The 24,727-nt window shown below is 43.1% G+C and overlaps 3 protein-coding genes and 1 long non-coding RNA gene across 5 annotated transcripts; 2 read left to right on the plus strand and 2 right to left on the minus strand.

Annotated features, from left to right (window-relative positions):
* Positions 1-112: 112 nt before the first annotated feature.
* On the minus strand, positions 113-1,898 carry LOC115174304 (uncharacterized). Its single transcript, XR_003871763.1, has 3 exons — positions 1,788-1,898; positions 1,488-1,610; positions 113-1,391 (listed from the first exon to the last, which is right to left on the minus strand). It is a non-coding gene; the product is annotated as an uncharacterized LOC115174304 (long non-coding RNA).
* Positions 1,899-2,794: 896 nt separating this feature from the next.
* On the minus strand, positions 2,795-9,459 carry LOC115174247 (HMG domain-containing protein 3-like). Its single transcript, XM_029732875.1, has 7 exons — positions 9,420-9,459; positions 6,831-7,005; positions 6,606-6,710; positions 6,218-6,491; positions 5,356-5,496; positions 3,411-3,735; positions 2,795-3,042 (listed from the first exon to the last, which is right to left on the minus strand). Exons 5-7 carry the CDS (start codon positions 5,362-5,364, stop codon positions 2,960-2,962), a joined length of 417 nt encoding a protein of 138 aa, XP_029588735.1. The 5' UTR covers positions 5,365-5,496; positions 6,218-6,491; positions 6,606-6,710; positions 6,831-7,005; positions 9,420-9,459; the 3' UTR covers positions 2,795-2,959.
* Positions 9,460-14,109: 4,650 nt separating this feature from the next.
* Positions 14,110-17,939, plus strand: LOC115174278 (SLC35A4 upstream open reading frame protein-like). 2 transcript variants are annotated; one of them, XM_029732877.1, is made up of 3 exons: positions 14,110-14,197; positions 17,131-17,229; positions 17,451-17,939. In XM_029732877.1, the coding sequence occupies exons 1-3, from the start codon at positions 14,183-14,185 to the stop codon at positions 17,646-17,648; spliced, it is 312 nt and encodes a 103-aa protein (XP_029588737.1). In that variant the 5' UTR covers positions 14,110-14,182; the 3' UTR covers positions 17,649-17,939. The 2 variants fall into 2 exon arrangements, with proteins under 2 accessions (XP_029588737.1, XP_029588736.1); XM_029732876.1 differs by lacking the exon at positions 14,110-14,197 and adding an exon at positions 14,421-14,456.
* A 197-nt stretch (positions 17,940-18,136) lies between these two features.
* On the plus strand, positions 18,137-19,853 carry LOC115174231 (probable UDP-sugar transporter protein SLC35A4). Its single transcript, XM_029732874.1, has one exon. The coding sequence runs from the start codon at positions 18,254-18,256 to the stop codon at positions 19,229-19,231; it is 978 nt and encodes a 325-aa protein (XP_029588734.1). The 5' UTR covers positions 18,137-18,253; the 3' UTR covers positions 19,232-19,853.
* Positions 19,854-24,727: the final 4,874 nt, after the last annotated feature.

Here is a 24,727-nt window from a genome sequence, read left to right on the forward strand (position 1 = left end):
TACAATAATGTCTTCTCTGCGTTCTTCTGAAGTTTCATTCCATGTTGTCATGGGAGGTTGAGCAATACCAGACCACCTAAATAGGAAGTAAAAATCACCCCAAACAACCTTATTCATCATAAATAAATACTTTTCCACTTTATTTAGAAAGTCTTGTGCAAAACCACTCAGGAAATGTAATCATTTAAGCTTCCCCGAGTTGAACCGGCCAATGGCACGCGTGCCCTGCTCAAAATGAAATGGAGGTCTGTGCCGCTCATATTGTTAACGATGCAGCATGGTGCATTGTTCAGAAACATACATCTCTTTTCCATAAAATATGTTTGAGTTATAAAACAATTTTTCATTGTGAAGGCAGATAAAGCGTTTTTTTTATTAAAAGTAATGCCTTTTGCATGTGAAAACACAGAATCCTACTCATTACGGGGCGTTAATAGAATCCATGGATTGTTCTCTTGAAATTCCATTTGAGCAGCTGAGATAGAACAGTCCTGACATTTGGAGCCACTCCTCCAACTGGAGTTTAGGCACAGTCTCCTGTAGTCCTCCTGTAGTCCTCCACAGTCTCCTGTAGTGCTTTCACATCTGCCATGAGGCAGATGTGAAAGGTTGTCTACTTGAATCTTTGAAAACATGTCAGTTCAAAACAGAGGATAAAACATCAAAACAGTCTCACTGATAATGAGAAAGCACGAGAGGTCATTAAATACACACAGTTATTAAATCATAATAGACTTCTAGACAAAACATTAAGCACTCCAATATTGAAGTTAGTCAACATGGACAATATGCTCTATTCTAAAACTATGTGAACATTCCTTCAGTCAAAGTAAAGCAGAGAGCAGTAACCGTAGCAACATTCAAAGTTTAGACTCTTCATAGGTTCCTCTTCTCTCACAAAGAAAACAAATTGCCCTTATTTAGATTCATTTCAAGCCATCAAATTCTCTGCTGGACTGATGAGAAAATAAGTTACAGACTATGAGTCTGGTTAGCAGCAACACCTCTGCTTCTTTGAAAACACTCAAGCATCTCTTTTTGCACCTTACATCGAAGGCCTCCCAATACAATTTGTCTGTTTGTCATGTCAATAGATTTAGTAAATGTTGTTGAGGCATGGTTGGCTAGCTAGCCTTTTTCATAGATTGACAGACTGAATGGTTGATTGACAGGTTGATTAACTGAGTAATAGTTGAGTGGATTATGGTGGATGACTGATTGACTGATCGATTGATTGATATTCTATTGGATGGATTGACTGGTGAGTTGTATGCGGCTAACTGATGGAGGCAGATCTGGGACAGCTCGCCTGCGGTGAGGTGTGAGGGTGTTGCGAAGAGGCCGTTCTGGACACGTATACACGGGGAGATCAGAGAGACCAGCAACTCGTCCTGTCAGAGATAAAAGAGACAACTATCAATCTCCTAAACACACACAAACAAACACAATCAAAACAGAAATAAACATACCTTACACAGTGTCCCTACCCTGTTGCTCTCTGGTTGCAGCCATCTCTCCACAGCAGTCCCGTATGCCTTTGAGCTCCTCTGCACTGTGCTCGTCCAACCGGTATGGTCTGAGCTGGCCCTCGTGGATCAGACGCACCACACCTGACGGGTCAGCCGGAACCCACACAACATGTAATCAGTAAGTAGTGGGCATTATTTGTGTCCTGATATTGTGCAACAGTGTTTTTTCTACTTGTTTATTCACATCCTTTTAGTTACTTTTTGGATAAACACAATGATAATGAATCAAAAAGCCAGAGAGCTGTCGTGACTACTTACCTGTGTTGTGTGAGTAGGAGGGCCTTGTCCTTCTCTGTGTTGATGACGGTGGAGCCCCTCCTCAGTGGGGGGATGAAGGGGGGCGATGATAGATGCGTCAACCCACGTGATGGCGACTCTGCAGGGGAACGCTGCCTGCTCAATGGCCTCACTCTCCATGGTCAGTCAGAAGTCATCCACATGCACCTCATCTGGAACCCCGAAATCTGGCCACGTAAAATACAGGAGGGAGGGAAGAGGGAGACACACTGGTATCCACATAAATACAACACAATGCATGCAGACACAGCTTGAAAGTCCTGAAAACGGGCCAGGCTAAAACAAAATCAACAAACCAGAGGCCACGTGAAAAATGTATGCAAAAAAAGGACTACTAAATGTCTCTATTTTTATGGCTGTAGGATCTGTGGCTCTTTTAACAACACTGAGACCGAGGTGTACACAATACACATTGAGATACAATATACACATTTACAACTACAGTACACATTAATAAATGCATATTAAAATACACAAAAATACGCAGAAATATGCAAGTCTCTTTGCAGTCTCTCCATGCCCCCACAGTCTCCATCCTCTCTCACCTCCACATTCCTGAGCTCCAGCACGTTGTGTGTGTATTACCGCTGGTACATCTCCATCTTGGGGGCGATGCCACACACACACACACACCATGTCATTGTAGTCCCTCACCGTCAGACACTCAAATGCCCAGTAGCCACTAATTAGCAGCTCCTGGACATTGGCCAACTCCTCGGGTCTCGGAGATTTGACTGATCGACAGAGGGAGAAGGAGTTGGAGACAGGGGGGAGAAAAGCAGATGGTGGGGTGAGAGGAGGAAAGAGGAATGGAGGATGAGTAAAAATACGAGCGAGAGAGAGGGTTGGATGAAGAGGAGAAAGAAAAGAGAAAGAGTAGATGAAGTTAGAGCATGAACAAAAGTAATAGCTCAAAACCATCTGAACTGTCATTTGCTCCAAGCGAGTCTAACCAGGGTGGTTGTGGATGTGGTCCAGGGTGGTCCTGACTGCCTGGTTAGGATGCTTTGCTCCAGATCTTAAAGAATAGATCCACACTCACCAACAACCTGTTGCCAATGTTGAACAGGCCTGGGTGGAGGTCGGTGAAGCTGTGTAGGGCCAGACACTGGGGGTTGAGACACACCTTCAAATCAAATGTTATTGGTCACATTCAGCTGGAAATAGGCTGTCTGGATCAGAGTATCAGTCAGCAGCCAGCAGTCCTCTTGCCTTGCTACAGAAATATGAGACAAAACACCAGAGACACACGATAGAGACCTTTCCATAAAGATAGAATCACCACAGTTGTTATTGTTTTTGTTGCAGAGCTGAGAAGCGTCATCCAGCATGGTAAAAAAACTATGCCGTACATATTGTGCTCTTCTATCACACGTGTGATGATATCAGAGGGTAAAAAACACTGTTTGATGTTTGCAGTAACTTCTTTGTTGTTGCAATATCCCAAACGGACGTGGCCGTTTCATAATTAAGGATTCCAGCTTTAAACCAAACTATTGTACAAAACACCAGACATGTGAAACAGTGACCAACCATTGAGCTAAAACAAAAACAAAACAAAACTACACAAACAAATCTTCTCACCTCTGTCCTCCCGTAAACAGGGATAGTGACACAGAGCGCAGTGTGTGGCTGCAGACCCATAGAACCGTGGCCAGCCTGACTGGACCTGCACCTCCCCCAGGCCTCCCTGGTCCTCCTCCAACTCCTGGTCCCCAGCCTGGGTGGTATTGAGGACCACCTGGGTGGAGTTGAGCTCCTGCATGTGGGCCAGGGTGTCGTGGAGCTCAGCCTCACTCTCGGGGATCTGCAGGGCATGGTGTAGCAGCTGCAGGGTGGACTTGCGCTGGAGCTCCCTCTGGGCTGAGGACAGGGTCTGGTATGGGTCTAACAGAGCTACTGAACCACCCTGAAGGAGGGAGGGAGGGAGGGAGGGAGGGAGGGAGGGAGGGAGGGAGGGGAAGAGGATAGGGGGATGGAAGGGAGAGAGTGAGAGTGAGAGTAAGAGAAACAGTGCGGGAGGGGGAGAGAGAGGGATAGAGGGAGAGATAGGGATACATGAGACAGGGGGATGGAGAAGTAGAAGAGGAAAGATGGAAAAAATGTGAGAGAGGATGAGAACAGAGAGATGAGGTTAGAGAATAGTAAGGAAGAATTCAGATGCCAACAGCGAGACATACAGCAACACCAAAACATTGCGTGATTCCCTCCAGCAGTGCGCAGATAGGAGTCAACCTGTGCCCAGCACATGCCCCTTTGCCCTCACGCTTTGCCTCCTGCTTTTTTTTTTACTCTGAATTGTTGGGAAAGGGCTCATAGTAGCCTAAACTTGTAAAATCTACATCAGTTGTTTTTGGCACATGTGACAAATAGAATTTTATATTAGATTGCGAACGCCCGGTATCCAAACATGCATGGCTTGAGATGCGGTCACCAGTCGAGTGTGTGTAGTTAGCAACAGTACTGCCACAGCAGCATAACACTTGACAACAATTGATTTTTGATTTACTGAACATCAGCGTCAATATTCGGTCTGGTTGGCTCATATGCGCAGCAGAGAGGCAGAAAGACAGAGGGGCCGCGGCATCAATGAACTTCGCTCCGACTCAACTCCATCCCTTCCTCAGGCGGTTGCAGCAACACAGATAGTCTAAACTCTTGTTAACCACAATATAAATATAATACATAAAATATCCACACAAGACACTAGCCAGCCAGTCATACATCTTGACTTATAAGATTCTGAATATTATCTTATGAAGTTATTATTTAAGAGCATTGAAGATAAATCACAAATCAGTAAACAAAAAATAAATAAATAAATAAATAAAAGAGGCCTCCCGAGTGTCACAGCGGTCTAAGACACTGAGTGCTGAGGCATTACTACAGCCTCGAGTTAGATCCCAGGCAGTGTCACAGCCGGCCGTGATCCGACAAACCCGGGTTAGGGGAGAGTTTGGCCCGGGATTTCCTTATCTCAACGTGGTCTAGCGACTCCTTGTGGCGGGCCGGGTGCCTGCAAGCTGACCTTGGTTGTCAGTTGGACGGTGTTTCCTCCGACACATTGGTGTGGCTGGCTTCTGGGTTAAGCGAGCAGTGTGTCAAGAAACAGTGCGGCTTGGCAGGGTCCTGTTTCGGAAGACGCATGGCTCTTGACCATTGCCTCTCCCGAGTGCATAGGGGAGTGGCAGCGATGAGAGAAGACTGTACCTACCATGAAATTGGGGAGACAAATGGGTAAAAAGTTAAATAAAATAGAGCTGGCTAAGTAGTAGATTTACATCAACATCAATGATCAGCCACAGATCACCCTCTTTTCCTGATGTCAATCATGTCTTTAGGAGGCACTGTATCTAGCTTGCTTACAATTGGTAAAAAGTGAGTGTATTGTTGCAGAAATAAATAGGCCTCTGCTAAAAAAAATGAAATGTTCACTAAAGGCAGTTGGTATGTTATGAATTTCGAGATATGATTTATGAAAGTATATATATTTTTTTTATGTGTGCATGGACCTGCCCTCCAGACTGACCTGTGCCATGTTTCCGTTGCCTTTCTCCCTGCACTGTTCCCATCCACAGCAGGGGCTCTCTGTAGGCTGTTCTTATATATGTAGTCATATGACGGGTTCTCACAGCGACCCCTGCCCCCGCGCCAAAGACAGACTTAGGTCCTGACAAAGGAGGAAGAGACAGTCACACAGAGGACACATGTCATACCATGAGCCAATATAGAGTGGGAGTAATACAGAAAAGTCAACATTGTCACACTCCAACAGACAACACTGAGCCCTACAGAGGAAAAGTGTGGATGGCTTATGCTCCCCAAAATGTAGTTAAAAAGGTCCCACTAACTAGTGTGGAGGTAGAGTTGTGTTATTTTATAGGTACATAATATCATTTTAAAAACAGCTGGATATCTACAGCCATATTATGGCTGCTTTGTTGTCTTCTCAACTTTGCCTTTGTCAGAAGGGAGAGTAATGCACTGGACTAAGGCCCGGCCTAGTTTCAGACAAATAACAACACAGTTTCAGGCACGTGTGTTTACACCACAAACAGAAGCATTAATCCAATCATGTCCATCTGTCCACAGTAGTGCCCACCTGTGTTGAAAGGGGTGGGGAGGATGGCTCTCACAGATCGCGACTGACCATACACACTGTTCCTCTCCTGAACTTTGACCCTGGCACCAGTGACAAGTGTTCCAGCCCAAGCTCAGCTCAAAGACACCACAATTTACACTTAAAATAACTTTTAACAATTATAACTTGAAGCCCACTAAGATAAATACTCACAGGGCTTGTTTGAAAAATAGATTCTCAGTGTGACCACCTAGGTAAAATAAAAAAAATAAAGGATGAATTAAATAACATTATTCATGGTAATGCTCACATCATAGTAGTTGTCTGAGTCCCTGACACCACTGCAGTAGGCTGTATGACTCCCTGGCTGTTGGCTCTGCCCCTCTCTAGTGATGACCCTGCTGTAACTGCACAATTGCATCGGTCTTCCGGACTCCAGTGGTCCTCTCCCTGCATTCCACCCTCCAGGCACTTTACTGGGAGGGGCTGTCTGGTCATCAGAGGGAGGCACACCAGTCTCAGGGGTGTCCCCGGGGTTGTTTGGTTGTTTCTGGGGAGAAGTCTTGAAGGGGCTGCACCTTTCACTGAGACATAAAACATGGAACATTTGTGTCACACCTAGTCTGAACTGTTTAAGTATATGACTCATCATTTTCCTACCAATAAATTGTCATTTTCACTTCACTCTCCATACATACCTCCAGTTGGGAACCTGTCTGTGACCCCCTTGGGCAGGAGGATGTAGTTGGCCCTGGGGAGGATCCTACGAAGCCTGGGAGCTCCTTGGAAGGGCCCAGCGATGTCTACGGAGGACACAGAGAGAAGAAGGACTGGTGTTATCTTTAATAATAGGGCCAGGAGTTTTTCTTGACCACACTATCTTAGACAGAAGACACACTGGTAGAAATATGAGGTAAACATACAGTGTCTGTCCCTTCCTTCTGCAGCTTGGCCTTCTCCAGGTAGTAGCCCTTGTCTGCCACGTTGAGCCTCTTCCAACTCACACTGATCCTCTTGATGATCTCAGACTGGTGCAGGCTGGGGAACTCCTGCTGTATGGTCTGGTGCACGTCAAAGTAGTACAGCAGGTAGGCTGATCTGGAGGTGAAAGGTCAAACATTGTAAATAATTGTTATCTTGACTGATACAGCAGTCAACTCAACACAAAGATTGGGTCATTTGATTTAGCTTCCTCCGTCTACCCGAGCAACCCAAATCAGGTGCACTCAGTCAGTGTGAAAATAGTGAGTATGTCATCTGCATTGACTGTTTGGGTGCAGTAGAGTAGACTACCTGGGCTTTTGGGGTTTCTCCATGATCTCCCCCTGCTGAGCCATAAAATATATTTTCAAACTATACTGAACAAAAATATAAAACACAACATGCAACAAAATTTTACTGAGTTACAGTTCATATAAGGAAATCAGTCAAATGAAATAACTGAATTATGCCCTAATCTATGGATTTCAAATGACTGTGAATACAGATATGGACTGGGACATTTTCAGCTTCCAGGAAATGTGTACAGATCCTTGCGATATGGGACTGTGCATTATCATGCTGAAACATGAGGTGTTGGAGGCAGATGAATGGCACGACAATAGGCCTCAGGATCTCGTCACGATAACTGTGCATTCAAATTGCCATCAATAAAATGCAATTGTGTTTGTTGTCCGTAGCTTATGCCTGCCCATACCATAACTCCACCGCCACCATGGGGCAATTTGATCACAACGTTGACATCAGCAAACCGCTCGCCTACACGACGCCATACACGTGGTCTGCGGTTGTGAGGCCAGTTGGACGTATGACAAAAATCTCTAAAACGACGTTGGAGACGGCTCATGGTAGAGAAATGAACATTAAATTATCGGGCAACTGCTCTGGCGGACATTAGACTCCCGAGTGGTGCAGCGGTCTAAGGCACTGCATCTCAGTACTAGATGCGTCACTACAGACCCTGGTTCGATTCCAGGCTATATTACAACCGGCCGTGATTGGGAGTCCCATAGGGTGGCGCACAATTGGCCCAGCGTCGTCCGGGTTAGTGTTTGGCCGGGGTAGGCCGCCATTGTAAATAAGAATTTGTTCTTAACTGACTTGCCTAGATAAATAAAGGTTAAATAAAAATAAAAACATTCCTGCAGTCAACATGCCAATTGCACTGCTCCCTCAAAACTTGAGACATATGTAACATTGTGTTGTGAGAGAAAACTGCACATTTTAGAGTGGCCTTTTATTGTCCCCAGTACAAGGTGCACCTGTGTAATGATCATGCTATTTAATCGGGAGGGGGGGGGGGGGGTTCGCAATACAAGCTAGAACCGCCACTGGGTGGAGATGATGAAAGACATGGACCCGGATGGTCTGGGGTGAAAAGGAAAAGGAAAAAGAATGGCCCTGCTATAAGCGCTACTGCCAGCAGTGGCACTTCTAGTGTTGAGAACGTGAAGAGAGTGAAAAACAAACGTAATGGGGGGCATAGTGGTTGAAGCCAAAATACTGTTCAGTAAGAAAGAGCGGCAGAGAAGTGAAAGCCTGTCAGTATTAATGTTTGAGAAGGTTGTACCTAAGAAAGTACAGATGGGCTTCTTGGCTTTCACTGTTAGAGTTTGTTCCACCTCGATGGTGTTTTAAATGCCAAATAATGGGAAAAGTAGAGGCTCTGTGCAAAGGAAAGAAAATATGTGCCAAGTGTGGAGGTTATGATTATGGTAAGTGTGGAGGTTATGATTATGGTGAATGTGGGAACAATGTCAAGGTTAAATGTTGTAACTGTAGGGAGGAACACAGTGCAGCATTTGGTGGATGCCAGGTGCAGAAAGAGGCTAGAAAGGACCAAAGATATAACATCACTCATAATGTATCTTATGCAGAGGCTGCAAGGCAGATTGGGGGAACTATTAGGCAGAATGATGGAGATAACAGGGTTACTCCTGGAATAAGTGGACCTACTGTAGAAAATGTTGTTAATGTTGGTCCTGACACGGATACGAGACCGTTCAGAAATCTTGCTTTCACAAATGTGTTGTTTCAAAGGACACCTTAATAGTTAATCAGATTGACTTCATAGCCTTCATTGGAAAGGTTATCAACTTGACTACGTTTGCGGAAAGAAGAACTGCCAAGTTGAAGACCACTGTGGAAGTAGCAACAGAGTTTTTAGGAGTAACAGATGTTACTGTTGCCATGATTGTTGATATGGTGACTCCTAATAATACTTATGATAGATTGTCTCAGCATGATGATAATTAGAGTTATGGTTTTTGTTATCCTTCAGTGGAATGCCAGAAGCCATATTGCTAACGGTCAGAAGTTTAAGAAATACAGTGCCTTCGGAAAGTACTCAGACTACTTGACTTTTTCCACATTTTAAGTTACAGCCTTATCCTAAAATGTATTAAATTGTTTTTTCCCTCATCAATCTACACACAAAACCCCATAATGACAAAGCAAAAACAGGTTTTTAGACATAAAAAACTGAAATATAACATTTACATAAATATTCATACCCTTTACTCAGTACTTTGTTGAAGCACCTTTGGCAGTGATGACAGTCTCGAGTCATCTTGGGTATGACGTTACAAGCTTGGCACACCTGCATTTGGGAAGATTCTCCCATTGTTCTCTACAGATGCTCTCAAGCTCTGTTAGGTTGGATTGGGAGCATTGCTGCACAGTTATTTTCAGGCCTCTCCAAAGATGTTTGATCGGGTTCATGTCCGAGCTCTGGCTGGGCCACTCAAGGCCATTCAGAAACTCCTGCGTTGTCTTGGCTGTGTGCTTCGGGTCGTTGTCCTGTTGGAAGGTGAACCTTCGCCCCAGCCTGAGGTCCTGAGCGCTTTGGAGCAGGTTTTCATCAAGGACCTCTCTGTACTTTGCTCCGTTAATCTTTCCCTCAAACCTGACTAGTCTCCCAGTCCCTGCCGCTGAACAACATCTCCACAGCATGATGCTGCCACCACCATGTTTCACCGTAGGGTTGGTGCCAGGTTTCCTCCAGATGTGACGCTTGGCATTCAGGTCAAAGAGTTGAATCTTGGATTCATCAGACCAAAGAATCTTGTTTCTCATGGTCTGAGAGTCTTTAGGTGCCTTTTGGCAAACTCCAAGCGGGCTGTCATGTGCCTTTTACTTAAGAGTAGCTTCCGTCTGGCCACTCTACCATAAAGGCCTGATTAGTGGAGTGCTGCAGAGATGGTTGTCCTTCTTGAAGGTTCTCCCATCTCCACAGAATAACTCAGGAGCTCTGTCAGAGTGACCATCGGGTTCTTGGTCACCTCCCTGACCAAGGCCCTTCTCCCCAGATTGCTCAGTTTGGCCATGCGGGCAGCTCTAGGAAGAGTCTTGGTAGTTTCAAACTTCTTCCATTTAAGAATGATGGAGGCCACTGTGTTCTTGGGGACCTTCAGTGCTGCAGACATGTTTTCGTACAATTCCCCAGATCTGTGCCGCAACACAATCCTGTCTCATTATGGAAGGCCGTTTGGGTCTTTGCGTTTCAAAAAAAGATACACTTCAAATAACACTATTTGACGTGTCAAATAAGCTTGTTGACCAATCAGAACATGAATATACGTATGCTATGATGCTGGTAAAGTTGTCTCGCGCACCACACACGTGCTGGTCATAAAAAAAAAGCTAGGTAGCTCATGGATGCAAACAAATGTTCTTCCCCAAAAACATAGCAAAACGACATAATCTGTTTCAGTAGCTAGTTAACTATATAGCTAGGTGTCATCATCTAAAATAACCTTAATTTATAAGACAGTTCTTATTTGATTATTAATGGTGGTCAGACCCATCTATGTGAATCTAGCCACAATAAGGATTAGCCACAATAGTGGACTTTGCGTTAAGCCTTCAAATTAAAAGTATGTCATTGACATTGATGCAAATGAATACAAATAGTAGTAGAATTATGCCATAATTGAATAGATCATACTAAAAGAGGTTGGAATGTTGTTATATAAAATCAATAAAAGACAATAATTTATTAATTTGACAAAAATCTGTTGAAATCACACTGGATGTATAATACTTTAGAATTGCATTGGGGGCATACTTATTTCACTGTACAGCTTTACCTATGGATTGGATCAATGACATGGGGTATCAGTCTACTCAGTGACACCCAGAGAACAATAGCGTCATAGCTCTTATTGCGGGACTCTGAAACAACTGGGAATTGAGACACATTTATTGTCAACCTATGTGTATTGAACACTATTCCTGAGAAAAAACAATACTGCGTGGATGTTTTGGAGTCTGATAACAATGAGGAGGACGTTGGGAAAAAAATAGCTTAGGTATTGAGTAGACTGAAAGCGCATTTCATTGATCCCCAATCCTTAGGTAAAGCTGTACACCGCAATACCAATGTCAATACACACAATAGGCTCACTGGGGAGGTGATTTCACACAGTCACAGTCCCGCAATAAGAGCTACAATGCTAATATTTGCGTAAACTCTTCACAGTTGTGTTCTATGGGTGTCACCGAGTAGACTGATACCCCATTTCATTGCTTCACATTCCAACCTTGTTTAACATTATCTAGTCTAAATATGGCATGATTCCACCAATCGTAACCTTCTGTATCACTTTCAAAGAGGTTATTTTATTTTGAAGGCAAACCGCAAATTCAACTATTGTGCCTAATCCTTTTTGTGGCTAGCTTCACAACACATAACCCTGTCCGGTGGAGTCTCACTAACCAGATGAAGCTTAGACGGCTGCTTATAACGTTAGCTTTGGGCAACAGGGTTTAAGTAGCTGGCTATCTATTTATTTTCCTGAACTTTAGTTCAATTTCAATAGTCGAACAACAAGTGGCTACCTAGCTAATACTTACTGACAAGGATTCCTAAATCATTGCTAAGAATAATGAAAATGACTGCAGTTTCTACTGGCCATTGTTTTCAGGCTGGTTGTATTGGTACCAAGCTAAAGCTAGCTAGCTAACGTTACCCCAGAAGCGGTCGAACAAATAATGCTTTATTACCAACGCAGTATTGTAAACACATCGTTCGTGGCCGGTGTTTGCAGACTTTTTTGTACAGCTTTGACAGTGCTACTCGTAGTGGTGGCGCTTGGCTTGCACGTACAAATTCATAACACACAACATTCCATAATAGCACTGTGTTATTTGTCGTGTATCTTTTTTTGATACGCAAAGACCCAAACGGCGCTCCATGAACAATTACTTCGACCCCATGGCTTGGTTTTAGCTCTGACATGCACTATCAAATGTGGGACCCTATATATATATACAGATGTGTGCCTTTCCAAATCATGTCCAATCAATTGAATTTACCAATCAAGTTGTAGAAACATCCCAAGGATGTTCAATGGAAACAGAATGCACCTGAGCTCAACTTCGTGTCTCATAGCAAAGGGTCTGAATACTTACAGTACCAGTCCAAAGTTTGGACACACCTACTCATTCAAGGGTATTTCTTTATTTTTACTATTTTCTACATTGTAGAATAATAGTAAAGACATCAAAACAATGAAATAACACATGGAATCGTGTAGTAACCAAAAAAGTGTTAAACAAATCAAAATATATTTTATATTTGAGATTCTTCAAAGTAGCCACCCTTTGCCTTGATGACAGCTTTGCACACTCTTGGCATTCTCTCAACCAGCTTCATGAGGTAGTCATGGAATGCGTTTCAATTAACAGGTGTGCCTTGATAAAAGTTAATTTGTGGAATTTCTTTCCTTAATGTGTTTGAGCCAATCAGTTGTGTTGTGACAAGGTAGGGGTGGTATTCAGAAGATAGCCCTATTTGGTAAAAGACCCAAGTCCATATTATGGCAAGAACAGCTCAAATAAGCAAAGTGAAATGACAGTCAATCATTATTTTAAGACATGAAGAGCAGTCAATCCGGAAAATGTCAAGAACTTTGAAAGTTTCTTCAAGTGCAGTCGCAAAAACCATTAAGGGCTATGATGAAACTGGCTCTCATGAGCACCGCCACAGGAAAGGAAGACCCATAGTTACCTCTGTTGCAGAGGATAAGTTCTTTAGAGTTACCAGGGGAAGGATTCTAATGGCCTAATGCTCTAACCACTAGGCTACCTGCCGCCACAAGTGGAGCTGTTGGCGATAATAGTTGCCCTCCACTAGGTGGAGTACGTACAACGTGTTAGAATTATAGTATGCTCAGATTCTCTGTCTGTATTGAATAGTTTATCATCTGGTAAATCTAATAGGAGTGATCTACTATTGAAGGTATTAATGTTGTTATGGAGAATTGAGAGAATGGGTGTATTAATGAGATTCTGCTGGGTCCAAGCACGAATGAAATTGTAGACCAGTTAGCTAAAATATTTTTGAAATGAGATATAATTGATATTAATGTTCCACTGGGTAGAGGTGAGGCCAAATGTAAGATCAGAGACATTTTGATAGATGTGTGGCAGAAGAGATGGGACTGAGCCCAAGGGTCTGCATCTATATGCCTTCCAAAGAAAGGTTGGTGGACCAAGAGTCAAAGGTCAGATTAGGAGGGCAGAGGTGGTGTTTGCCCGATTGCACTTAGGACATTGTACATTGTACTCGTCACAACATCTGGTTGGCAAGCATGTTAATGGTTTGTGTCTGGAGTGTATGGTCGATGAAATGGTGGAGCATGTGTTGTTATATTGTTGTAAGTATGTTGAAGAGAGGGAAAGATTGAAGTGTGGGGTTATTGAGGTTGGACGGGTTTAGAAGGGATTTGGTGGATGGGGTAGGGTCTATTAGAAGTTAGTAGGGCTCTTTTTTTATTTTCTCAGAAGTACTGAGTTAGGAGGATTTAGAAATCTTGTAAACCGTGATTGACCACACACACTTCAGCACAGTCGGTGGCGGCATGTACCTTTAACGTTGGTTTGCGGACCGCCATTACATCATAGAAGAAGAAACGACGGTTTCCACTAGTCTAGATAACACAGCAATCTATCCCCGATAGTGCATGTGGGGTAAAATCATTTATGACACATACCCAGGAAATGATAGCACGGGAACAATATCTGAATTTAATCCAAGCATACTACAGAGGATTGACAGCAACTACAATTTTCAAATGTCCATATGCACAGATCTAGGATCAGTGTCCCCTAACCATATACAGCCTCGATGGTTGAGAGGTGAAACAGCTAGCTGACTTGCAATCAGTGCAATTTTGCCCACAAGCAAATAGTGTTCCAGGCAAAAGTAATCGTTCTGAAGTGGCGGTGCATCCTAGGCATACGAGTATATCACAGAGCATTCACTTAAACAAAAATGGCGGGTGACAAGGTGAGTACTGTTTTTTGCCTTCAATCTTTTTTAAGTGTCTTGTCAGAAAACGAGCTATTTAAGAGTAGCGTGATCTAGTCATAAACCAACTAGCTTTAACTTAAAATCAGATAGGCACGGTGTGTTGGTAAGTTATGTCTGGGGACGTGTAACGTTATTCATTACGGAAACGGTTTAAGAAGCAAGGAGAAGATGGCGGAAAAACAGGTTTTGTTTGAGACTGCGGCTAGTGAGTCGGATGAAACTAATCGTACAGAAAGTGAGAATGAATGGGTTGCAGTGGCAAAACTGTGCTGTAAACTACTAGACTTGTTTTTAGGTCGGGGTGAGGGTTTTGGATCAATGCTAACTTTGGAAATCCGTTTAACCTCTCGAGGAAAATTTGGGTGACGGTCACAAGAAGTGGTGTTTAGATTTTGTGTGTGTCTGCGGAGCATAAGAAGCGTGTTTTTAAGACTCAAAGATACCGGTGGAATGTTTCCTGTATGGATTTTCGTAGCAGGGCGCCTATCAAGTAGTGGTGGGGAGTAGACTATTGGCGCGTCAACTCCCATTTCTGGTTGTCAATCTTCATGAACGTCAGTATTTTTGCAGGGGAGGAAACTATTTTGCGTAGTCTACTTCTAGAACACACTCTCGCTGGCTACATTCCCAATCACCCCCAGCGTCCAATTGGCTCAGTCGTCCCCCCGTCTTCTTCCCTGTAACTATTCCCCAGGTCGTTGCTATAAATGATCCTGTGTTAAGTTAATTTACCTGGTAAAATAAGGGTTAAATAAATTAAAATGTCGGCCACCAGGAAGGCAGTCAGAACTGTGCATCGGTAATAAAAAAAAAAGTAGGCTATAGACTATCGCAATGCTGTATTTCGCAATTCCGTGGTTTGCAATGTCTTATGTAAATTCACAAAATTAGGGGCTATCAATGAGTAGGCTGAGCTATTCTACACTCAACAGACCGAAGACCAAACACACACTAGCGTTTTTACATTTACATTTACATTTTAGTCATTTAGCAGACGCTCTTATCCAGAGCGACTTTTTCATAGTGAAGAGAAAGGATCGGGGCAGGCAGAGAGACAGTCAGAACCGGTAATCTGTATCTAGCAATGCTTCGTAAATTCACCTACAGTATGGCTAAGTTATTCTTCATAGTACCAGTGAATTGAAGTTGAACAAAGCCAAATGCATTAGTTTAATTAGGCCTAAATATGCAAACCAAGTATTGCCTATAGCGTATTTAATGAAACCCTGGCTGGCTGTTGATGTCCTAGGTCAGGGCTCTCCAACCTTGTTCCTGGAGAGCTACCTTCCTACAACCCCAGTTGTAGCTAACCTGATTCAGTTTATCAACCAACTAATTATTTAATCAGATATGCTAGATTATGGTTGGAGTGAAAATCTACAGGATGGTAGCGCTCCAGGAACATGGTTGGAAGTCCTGTGTTAGGCAATAGATCACAAAGCAGCATCCCAGCTAAACTTTTTGAAAATGGCAAGTTTCAACTTTCTCATCCATAAACACAGTCATCTGCAAATACGGTTCAGCAGCTCCTATCATCATAACGGGGGGCATTGTTATTAGGAAGGACGTCTACCATGGCTGGATCGCTAAAATAAGGATTATGATCACACTTCCTCAATTTAAATATTATGGGGAGACCTATATATACATTTGCGAGCCAAGCATGAGTTATCAGTGTAGCCTATTATTGTCTAGACGTGATGTCGAAATATCTTCACGCCTACAATTAAAAACCTCCAGTAGTAGGACTCTGCAATAATAGTGAGGTGGTGTGTATGCGTGTGGGCGTCCGTTTCAGCGTGTTTTCGGAGTCGAGCAAGAGTCAACTCCTACGACTAAAACCACAGGAGTCGGAGTTGACTCCAAAAATCCTGGAGTTGTGCACCACTACTATCAAGGGGGTTATTTCTGGGGTGGCTCAAGAAATAAAGGCAGAGGATATTACTGAAGACCTCAATGGAGTGGTTGGTGCACATCAACTGACCTGTATGATGGATGGAGAAAATAAAAAAATAATAAATTAATCCATGCTACTGTTCTTTGATGAAGAGTCTCTCCATTCTCATGTGAAGTTAGGCTTTGTGAGATACCCAGTAAGAGCTTTTGTGCACAAGCCCCTTCAGTGTCATAAATGTCAAATAATTGGTCATGTGTCAAGTGTGTGCAGATGGGAAGAGTATCGTATGCCAGATTAAGTGAAATTCTGCAACTGTGGAGGTGAACATGTGCCTGAATTCCTGGAGTGACCCTGTCAGAGGGAAGGAGAATGAGGTGGCAACAGTAAGGAGTGTCCAGCGTGTCTCCTATCTGGAGGCGGTGAAAAGATTGGAAGGAACGAGGGGCGGGGAAGAAACTATGGTAGTAGAGACACAACAACCAGATAAGGTTTCTCATCAATCGAGGAATAGTGAAATGCTACATGTTAAGGTGGACTTTGTATTATTTATTGCAATGGTCATAAACTACAGCACAAGTGGAGAAGAAGTCTAAGAAAATTGGAATCATTGTGAATGCAGCTGAACGCTTTTTGGGTCTTCGTGATTTCACAGACAAGGCCGTGCAAGAACTCCTATCGGTGAAATCCTTTCGTTAAACCCCATCGAAGAAGTTTAAGAACCAAACGGAGCAAATGGAACTAAACAGGGAGGGACCTACCTGAATTTGTCCAATAGAAGCTCTCGTTTTCGTTGTAAAATGTTTTCCATTTGGAGTAAACCGTTTCTGTTACAAAACGTTTTGTAACATAATCAGAATAATGAACACAGCCCTGGTCACTGTCATACGCATGCATAGACTGAATAGAATGCATAGACTGAATGTAATGCATTAACTGACGGGCAGTGACAGAAATTGACAGGCGCTTCAGGAAGTGTTTGCCAGTCAGTGTAACTTACTTGCATTTGTTCTAGGATCCTTTCAAGCAGATGAAGGATCTCAACCAGCTCAAGAATCAACTGGAAGATATCCAGAAACGTGTGGAGACCGAATTTGCAGCAGGAATTCCACAGGTACAGTATGTTGTTATCCAATGTTAGAAAGTAGGTGAAATGTCACCTTATGAAACAGGACAGCAGACAAACCATGAACCTCAAGTCAGTCCTGAAACAGTAATAGTATAATAGAAGAATCGACTAATGATTGCTTTTTAAACGAGTCATAAAAGCATGCCATATATTCTATTTATTGTGTGCCTGCTTTGTCCTGACTGGTGTTTCCTGTTCTCTCCCAGGGGGGCTCTGTGCTGGCATCTCCCTTTTTGAAGGGGTTCCTGGCTGGGTACGTGGTGGCCAAGCTCCGCTCCTCAGCTATCATAGGAGTGCTACTAGGAACATTCACAGGCATCTATGCTGCTCAGAACTATCAGGTGCCCAACATTGAAAGCACTCTGAAAGACTATATGAGTTCGTTTAGAAAAGGACCAAAGTAATGGGAAGAACCAGGCCTAGGCTTCATCTAACTGCCTACGGTCAAGGACACAACCACCACTTCTGTAGATGCTCCCTTTTCAGAGGCTCAAACCTCTATTGTGTATACAGCACAAAGAAAGTTTGGATTTAACTGGGTGTTGATGTGTCCGTTGGGAGTCCAGTGTGAAAGCCTGGGTTTGTTTTGGGGGTTTTGTTTAAAGGGTATATAATCTACATTCAGTGCCCTGGGAACATCTGCTATTCTCTCTGCTGATCACTGTGAATCAGATTATAAAGTGTGTAAAAGGTGATAAGGTTCTGTACTTTGAGTGTAAGGTTACATTGCAGGGATATTTGACTGCTTGCCTTAGTAAAGTTGCCTCGTACAGTAGCCATCTAATTGATTTTGAATCAAGGATGTTAACGGCAAGACAGTGGTGCTTTCATGTTTTGTAATCACAAGCAACTTTTATCAGCTTAGAATAAGAACATATCTTGACAATATTATGTTATGGTTTAATAGATCTAGCCTAATTTAGGGGATTTAAAAAATTATTTTGTTGCCCATTTAGAGGGTGTTTGTACTTTTATTCCCCGGGGGGGTTCATAACATGCAGTATTGAGAATGATTGTGATCCATGCCGTGGGGTCCGGGTCCCCATCCCGTCACAGGAGGTGGTGGAGGAAGAGGGTCCAGTGGGGTGGCCTCCTAGGACTGATGGTCCTGATCTATGGCTCCCATGCCCCCCTAATAGCCCTCACCAAGGTGGGTGGGCGGGTTCCCTTTAGCTCCTCTTCCTGTGTGCTTCTGATAGAGATAACCAAGCTTTTGGTGTCCCTAGCCACTCTGCTCCTGACTAGGGACCTGTCTGCCCTGCGTGCCCCCCTGTCCCTGGCCCTCGTGGCCCCCTACGCAGTCCCAGCCGCACTCTATGCCTTCAACAACAACCTGGTGGTCTTCATGCAGATCTACATGGACCCCAGCTCCTTCCAGGTCCTCAGCAACCTGAAGATCGCCTCCACGGCCCTGCTCTACTCCTCCTGCCTGGGGAAGAGGCTGCGGTCCGCCCAGTGGCTGGCCCTGGGGATCCTCATGGGGGCCGGGGTGTGTCACAGCTACAGCAGTCTGGATCTGGAGTATCCAGGGCAAACTGAGGACCAGGCAAGTTCCAGGCTTCACATCACAGCCTGGGGCCTTGTTTTAGTGCTGGTTTACTGCTTCATCTCAGGGCTGGCGGCCGTCTACACAGAGCAGGTGCTGAAGAGCCAGCGACTACCCCTAAGCCTGCAGAACCTGTACCTGTACGTGTTCGGATTGGCCATCAACTTGGTCTCCTACCTCTTAAGCATGGGGGGAGAACAGGGTTTCCTAGAGGGTTACTCAGGGGTGGTGTGGGCCATTGTCGTTGGGCAGGCAGCAAACGGGCTGCTGATGTCAGTAGTGCTGAAGCATGGCAGTGGCATCACCAGGCTGTTTGTCATCTCTTGCTCTATGCTGGTCAATGCTCTGCTCTCCTGGGCCCTACTGGGCCTGCAGCTCACCCCCTTCTTCCTGTTACCCACCTCTATGATTGGCCTGGCAACCTATCTGTACTACAGTTAGCAGAACTCTGCCTAAACCTACCTGTATTGGGTACAGTGGACCCCTGCTAACTGACTCCCAATCCACCACCCCACCACAATCTCTGGCAGCACTTTTTACCATATGATGCGTTGACATTGATTGACATTAAGGTTGGAATGTTTTTTGGTTGGAGGGTTCTTTTCCCTTTTGAAATGCGTTTTTATTTTAGTGATTCAGATCCAGTATTTTTCATCTCATGTCCCAAATGGTCCATTTAGTTTGAGTTATTTGAAGTTTCTAATTTGATTGTTGATTATGTAATAGAAGCTGCACTTTAGCTGAGACTTACAGAGCCCTTCGTCACACCGTCACTGTTTTGTCTGTTATGCATAATGTATCGCCTACTTTTCACTTGCCTTTGATTTCCAGGTCAATCAAATTCCTCCATATTCATTCAAGCCTTTTCTTCAATATATCATGGGTAGTTGGATTTGAGTAATACGTCTCCATTATTTCTACATTGTCACCCAACACTTAAGAGTGGTGCTATGATTGTCAGTATGATCATTTTATTAGCATTTGTCATTACCTCTACCAATGTCAAGACGTATAGTACAGAAAGTGTTTATGCAATACTATATATTAAAGATAAATATTTCAATGTTTTGTTTCTCTTATTTCTTACCAGAAATAAAATGCCATAAATTCATGAGAAACATTTCCCCATCCTCTCACTGTTACTGGGATACTCTTTGTCCCTTGAGGTCACCCTGCACACACAGAATGTCCTTGAGCTCTGCCAATGCTATGGAGGAGGAAGAAGAGAAAGAGAGAATCTGATTTATTGATGAACTAGGTTTAAAACCAATAAATCAAGGTATGCAATAGCAATGAAATACACCATTATTTCAAGTGATGTAAAATCAGTTTTTCTCAAAGTAGGATCTAAACTGCCTATACTGAGACAGAAATATGCTATAGTTAATATTATACAAGTGTTATCCAGGTGTGTAACTCACCTTTGCGGAGCTGTTTGTTGTCTGCCTGTAGCTGTTGGTTCTGAGAAGACAGGTAGACTGCATCCTGTATGGCCTCCAGCAGGAGAGTCCTGTACCTGCCCTCTGACACCCTCCTCTGCTCCTCACTCACCTGGCGGAAAACCCTGAACACCTGATAAGGGATTGAGGGTGGGGAGACAGAGCTTGGTATGGTGGTGATAGGTGTGACACTGGCAAAAATGGGTAAGATAGGCAGGGTTGGTTCAAACAATGGCAGTGCAGGTAAGGGCCCTACCTGCAGACTCTCCTCCCTAAGAGAGTGCAGCTCATGCTGGTGTCTGTGGTACTGTGTCTCCAGGTCTCTCTCAGCCTCCAAGGCCTCAGTGTGCAGGGCCTCCATCTGTAGAATCAGGACCTGTCTCTCTCTGGCCAGGACCAACAGCTCCCTCTGGGGGCCATCAGTCTGACCATAGGGATAGATTTATGGAGGCAGGACATTTGACAGTTTAAGTGTCTAAGATGTGAGGAATATCATGATTACATCAATCTCAAGTGTTAGTCACCTGCTCCTGCCCCAGCTCTCTTTCCATCTTCTCCACCTCCTCCTGTATCATTCTCCCATGATCCTCTTTGATCTTCCTCCTCCGCTCCTGTGCTCTGTTGTACTCCACCTGGTACCAGTCCTCAAGTTGTCAAAGGAGGAAGATATTTTACATTAGGGACAGATCACTTTGTTCTCAACCTCACAGAACAGTAGAGTATTCCTGGTACCTGTTCTGAGTGGCCAGATTTCTCACTGCTCTCCTGTTTCTCCTCCTTTCTCAGGGCTTCCTTTAGCTGCTGGATCGTACCCACTTTCTCCTGCATCCTCTCCACACTTACTCTCCCCTCTGTGAAAAAGGAAAGACACACAGTTCTTGGGATTCACTGTTCATAGCGACATAGGCCTCTGATCTCTACACTATTCTATTCTGTAGGCCTAACACCCGATATAATGGATCACAATCATCAATTGAGAAGATTAGATGAATCAGGTACAAATCCTGAGCAAAGCTGGAATAGTGTAGGTTCAATGGCTGTTCATTATGAGAGAATGCCAAGAGCGTGCAAAGCTGTAATTAAGGCAAAGGGTGGCTACTTTGAAGAATCTAAAATACATTTAGATTTGTTATGTATATTTTCCTTTATTATATTACATACATTTGAAGGACAGTATATTTTATATTAGTAATATTTTGTTTGTTTTTAGTCCTAGCCTTCAGCTACCCTCAACCCCTCCCATCTATCTCTGAAGACCATCTACTTTTGATTTATAGCTGACATATACAGTATTTTTCTAATGTACTGTGATGTTTCACAAAAGTTCTGGAGCTTTCAATTGTCAGAGTTTCTAGAGATTGTGAATTAAAAGAAACACATTTTCTAAGAGTATTATTATATTATTGATCGATTGACTATGACTTTTCAAATCACCCAGCAGTGCTATTTACAGAGTTCCAAGTAAATGTTGCAATTTGTCAGCCATTCCTGATCTAATTATTCTGTCTCTTCACAGTAAAATATGCAGAGGTGGGATGGTTATATCCCCCATATATATATATATATATATATATATATATATATATATATATATATATATATATATATATATATATATATATATATAAAATTCTATTGATTGCAAGAATTTTGTATACCCGTTTAAATTTAAAAACTCATTTTGTGTATCACTTCATAAACCATGAAATTGCAACCAGCTATCTATTTTTTTGTTGTTTTAAAAATAGTGATATTTTGGAGATGATTTCATTTTCAAATAACCGAAAGTGAGAGGTTCTAATCTGAATGAAGGGAAAAGGCCATTCTTGAATACAGGGTGAGCCATTCTTATTAATCTGCTAGAGAACGAGTTCAGATTTAAATATAGTTTTTGTATGATTGAGGCCTTCAGTGAGAGGTCCAATCCTTTAATATTTCATAATTTCTGCCTTCTGGATTCATATTCATTATATAAATAGGCCCGTTTAATTTTGCCTGGCTTGCCGTTCCAAAAAGAGTGGAATCGTTTTGCTCATATAATTTAATGGTAGGCCTATCAAAACTGAATTTTAAGGAGAAAGCATGTGCATGATCCCACAGGAAATATGGGATTTTTTTTTTAATGCTCCGGAGTTGGGAATATTGGTAGCCTACACTACCGTTCAAAAGTTTGTGGTCACTTAGAAATGTCCTTGTTTTTAAAAGAAAAGCATTAAAATAACATCAAATTGATCAGAAATACAGTGTAGACATTGTTAATGTTGTAAATGACTATTGTAGCTGGAAACGGCAGATTTATTATGCAATATCTACATAGGTGTGCAGAGGCCCATTATCGGCAGCCATCACTCCTGTGTTCCAATGGCACGTTGTGTTAGCTAATCCAAGTTTATCATTTTAAAAGGCTAATTGGTCATTATAAAACCCTTTTGCAATTATGTTAGCACAGCTGAAAACTGTTGTCCTGATTAAAGAAGCAATAAAACTGGCCTTCTTTAGACTAGTTGAGTATTTTTTATTTTTTTATTTCACCAGTTGAGAACAAGTTCTCATTTACAACTGCGACCTGGGCAAGATAAAGCAAAGCAGTGTGACAAAAACAACAACACAGAGTCACACATAAACAAACATACAGTCAATAACACAATAGAAAAATATATGTACAGTGTGTGCAAATGTAGAAGATTAAGGAGGTAAGGCAATAAATAGGCCATAGAGTCGAAATAATTACAATTTAGTATTAACACTGGAGGGATGATGTGCAGATGATGATGTGCAAGTAGAGATACTGGGGTGCAAAAGAGCAAGAAGATAAATAACAATATGGGGATGAGGTAGTTGGGTGTGCTATTTACAGATTGGCTGTGTACAGGTACAGGGATCGGTAAGCTGCTCTGACAGCTGATGCTTAAAGTTAAAGAGGGAGATATAAGTCTCCAGCTTCAGTGATTTTTACAATTTGTTTCAGTCATTCGCAGCTGAGAACTGGAAGGAAAGGCGGCCAAAGGAAGTGTTGGCTTTGGGGATGACCAGTGAAATATACCTGCTTGAGCGCGTGCTACGGGTGGGTGTTGCTATGGTGACCAGTGAGCTGAGATAAGGCGGGGCTTTACCTAGCAAAAGCGTATAGATGACCTGGAGCCAGTGGGTTTAGCGATGAATATGTAGCGAGGGCCAGCCAACGAGAGCATACAGGCCGCAGTGGTGGGTAGTATATGGGGCTTTGGCGACAAAACGGATGGCACTGTGATAGACTACATCCAGTTTGCTGAGTAGTGTTGGAGGCTATTTTGTAAATGACATCGCCGAAGTCAAGGATCGGTAGGAAAGTCAGTTTTACGAGGGTATGTTTGGCAGCATGAGTTAAGGAGGCTTTGTTGCGAAATAGGAAGCCGATTCTAGATTTAATTTTGGATTGGAGATGCTTAATGTGAGTCTGGAAGGAGAGTTTACAGTCTAACCAGACACCTACAGTAGGTATTTGTAGTTGTTCACATATTCTAAGTCAGAACCGTCCAGAGTAGTGATGCTAGTCGTGTGGGCGGGTGCGGGCAGCAATCGGTTGAAGAGCATGCATTTAGTTTTACTAGCATTTAAAAGCAGTTGGAGGCCACGGAAGGAGTGTTGTATGGCATTGAAGCTTGTTTGGAGGTTTGTTAACAGTGTCAAAAGAAGGGCCAGATGTATACAGAATGGTGTCGTCTGCGTAGAGGTGGATCAGAAAATCACCAGCAGCAAGAGCGACATCATTGATATTTACAGAGAAAAGAGTCGGCCCGAGTATCTGGAACATCAGCATTTGTGGGTTCGATTACAGGCTTAAAATGTCCAGAAACAGACTTTCTTCTGAAACTCATCAGTCTGTTCTTGATCTGAGAAATGAAGGGTATTCCATGTGAGAAATTGCCAAGAATCTGAAGATCTCGTACAACAATGTGTACTACTCCCTTCACAGAACAGTGCAAATTGGCTCTAACCAGAATAGAAAGAGGAGTGGGAGGCCCCAGTGCACAACTGAGCAAGAGGACAACTACATTAGAGTGTCTAGTTTGAGAAACAGACGCCTCACAAGTCCTCAACTGGCATCTTCATTAAATAGTACCCGCAAAACACCAGTCTCAATGTCAACAGTGAAGATGCGACTCCGGGATGCTGGCCTTCTAGGCAGAGTTGCAAAGAAAAAGCCATATCTCAGACTGGCCAATAAAAATAAAAGATTAAGATGGGGAAAATTACACAGACACTGGACAGAGTGAGGAAACCCCCCCCCCCCCCCCCCCCACATACCTATACACCCCTCCTATAAATAAAAAAGCCCCCTAAACCACCCCCCTTATTACCCAATCCCACCATACACCTCTCCTAAATTTAACACAAACAAGAGCCCCTGATACCCCACCCCTATATACCCAACACACTCCTGAACCTACCCCACACTCTTATTATTTTAATTGTTATTATTTCATTACTTTCATTAAAAGCATAGCTTACAAAGGGA

Source organism: Salmo trutta, chromosome 3 (genome assembly GCF_901001165.1).
Source record: "Salmo trutta chromosome 3, fSalTru1.1, whole genome shotgun sequence".
NCBI lineage: Eukaryota > Metazoa > Chordata > Actinopteri > Salmoniformes > Salmonidae > Salmo > Salmo trutta.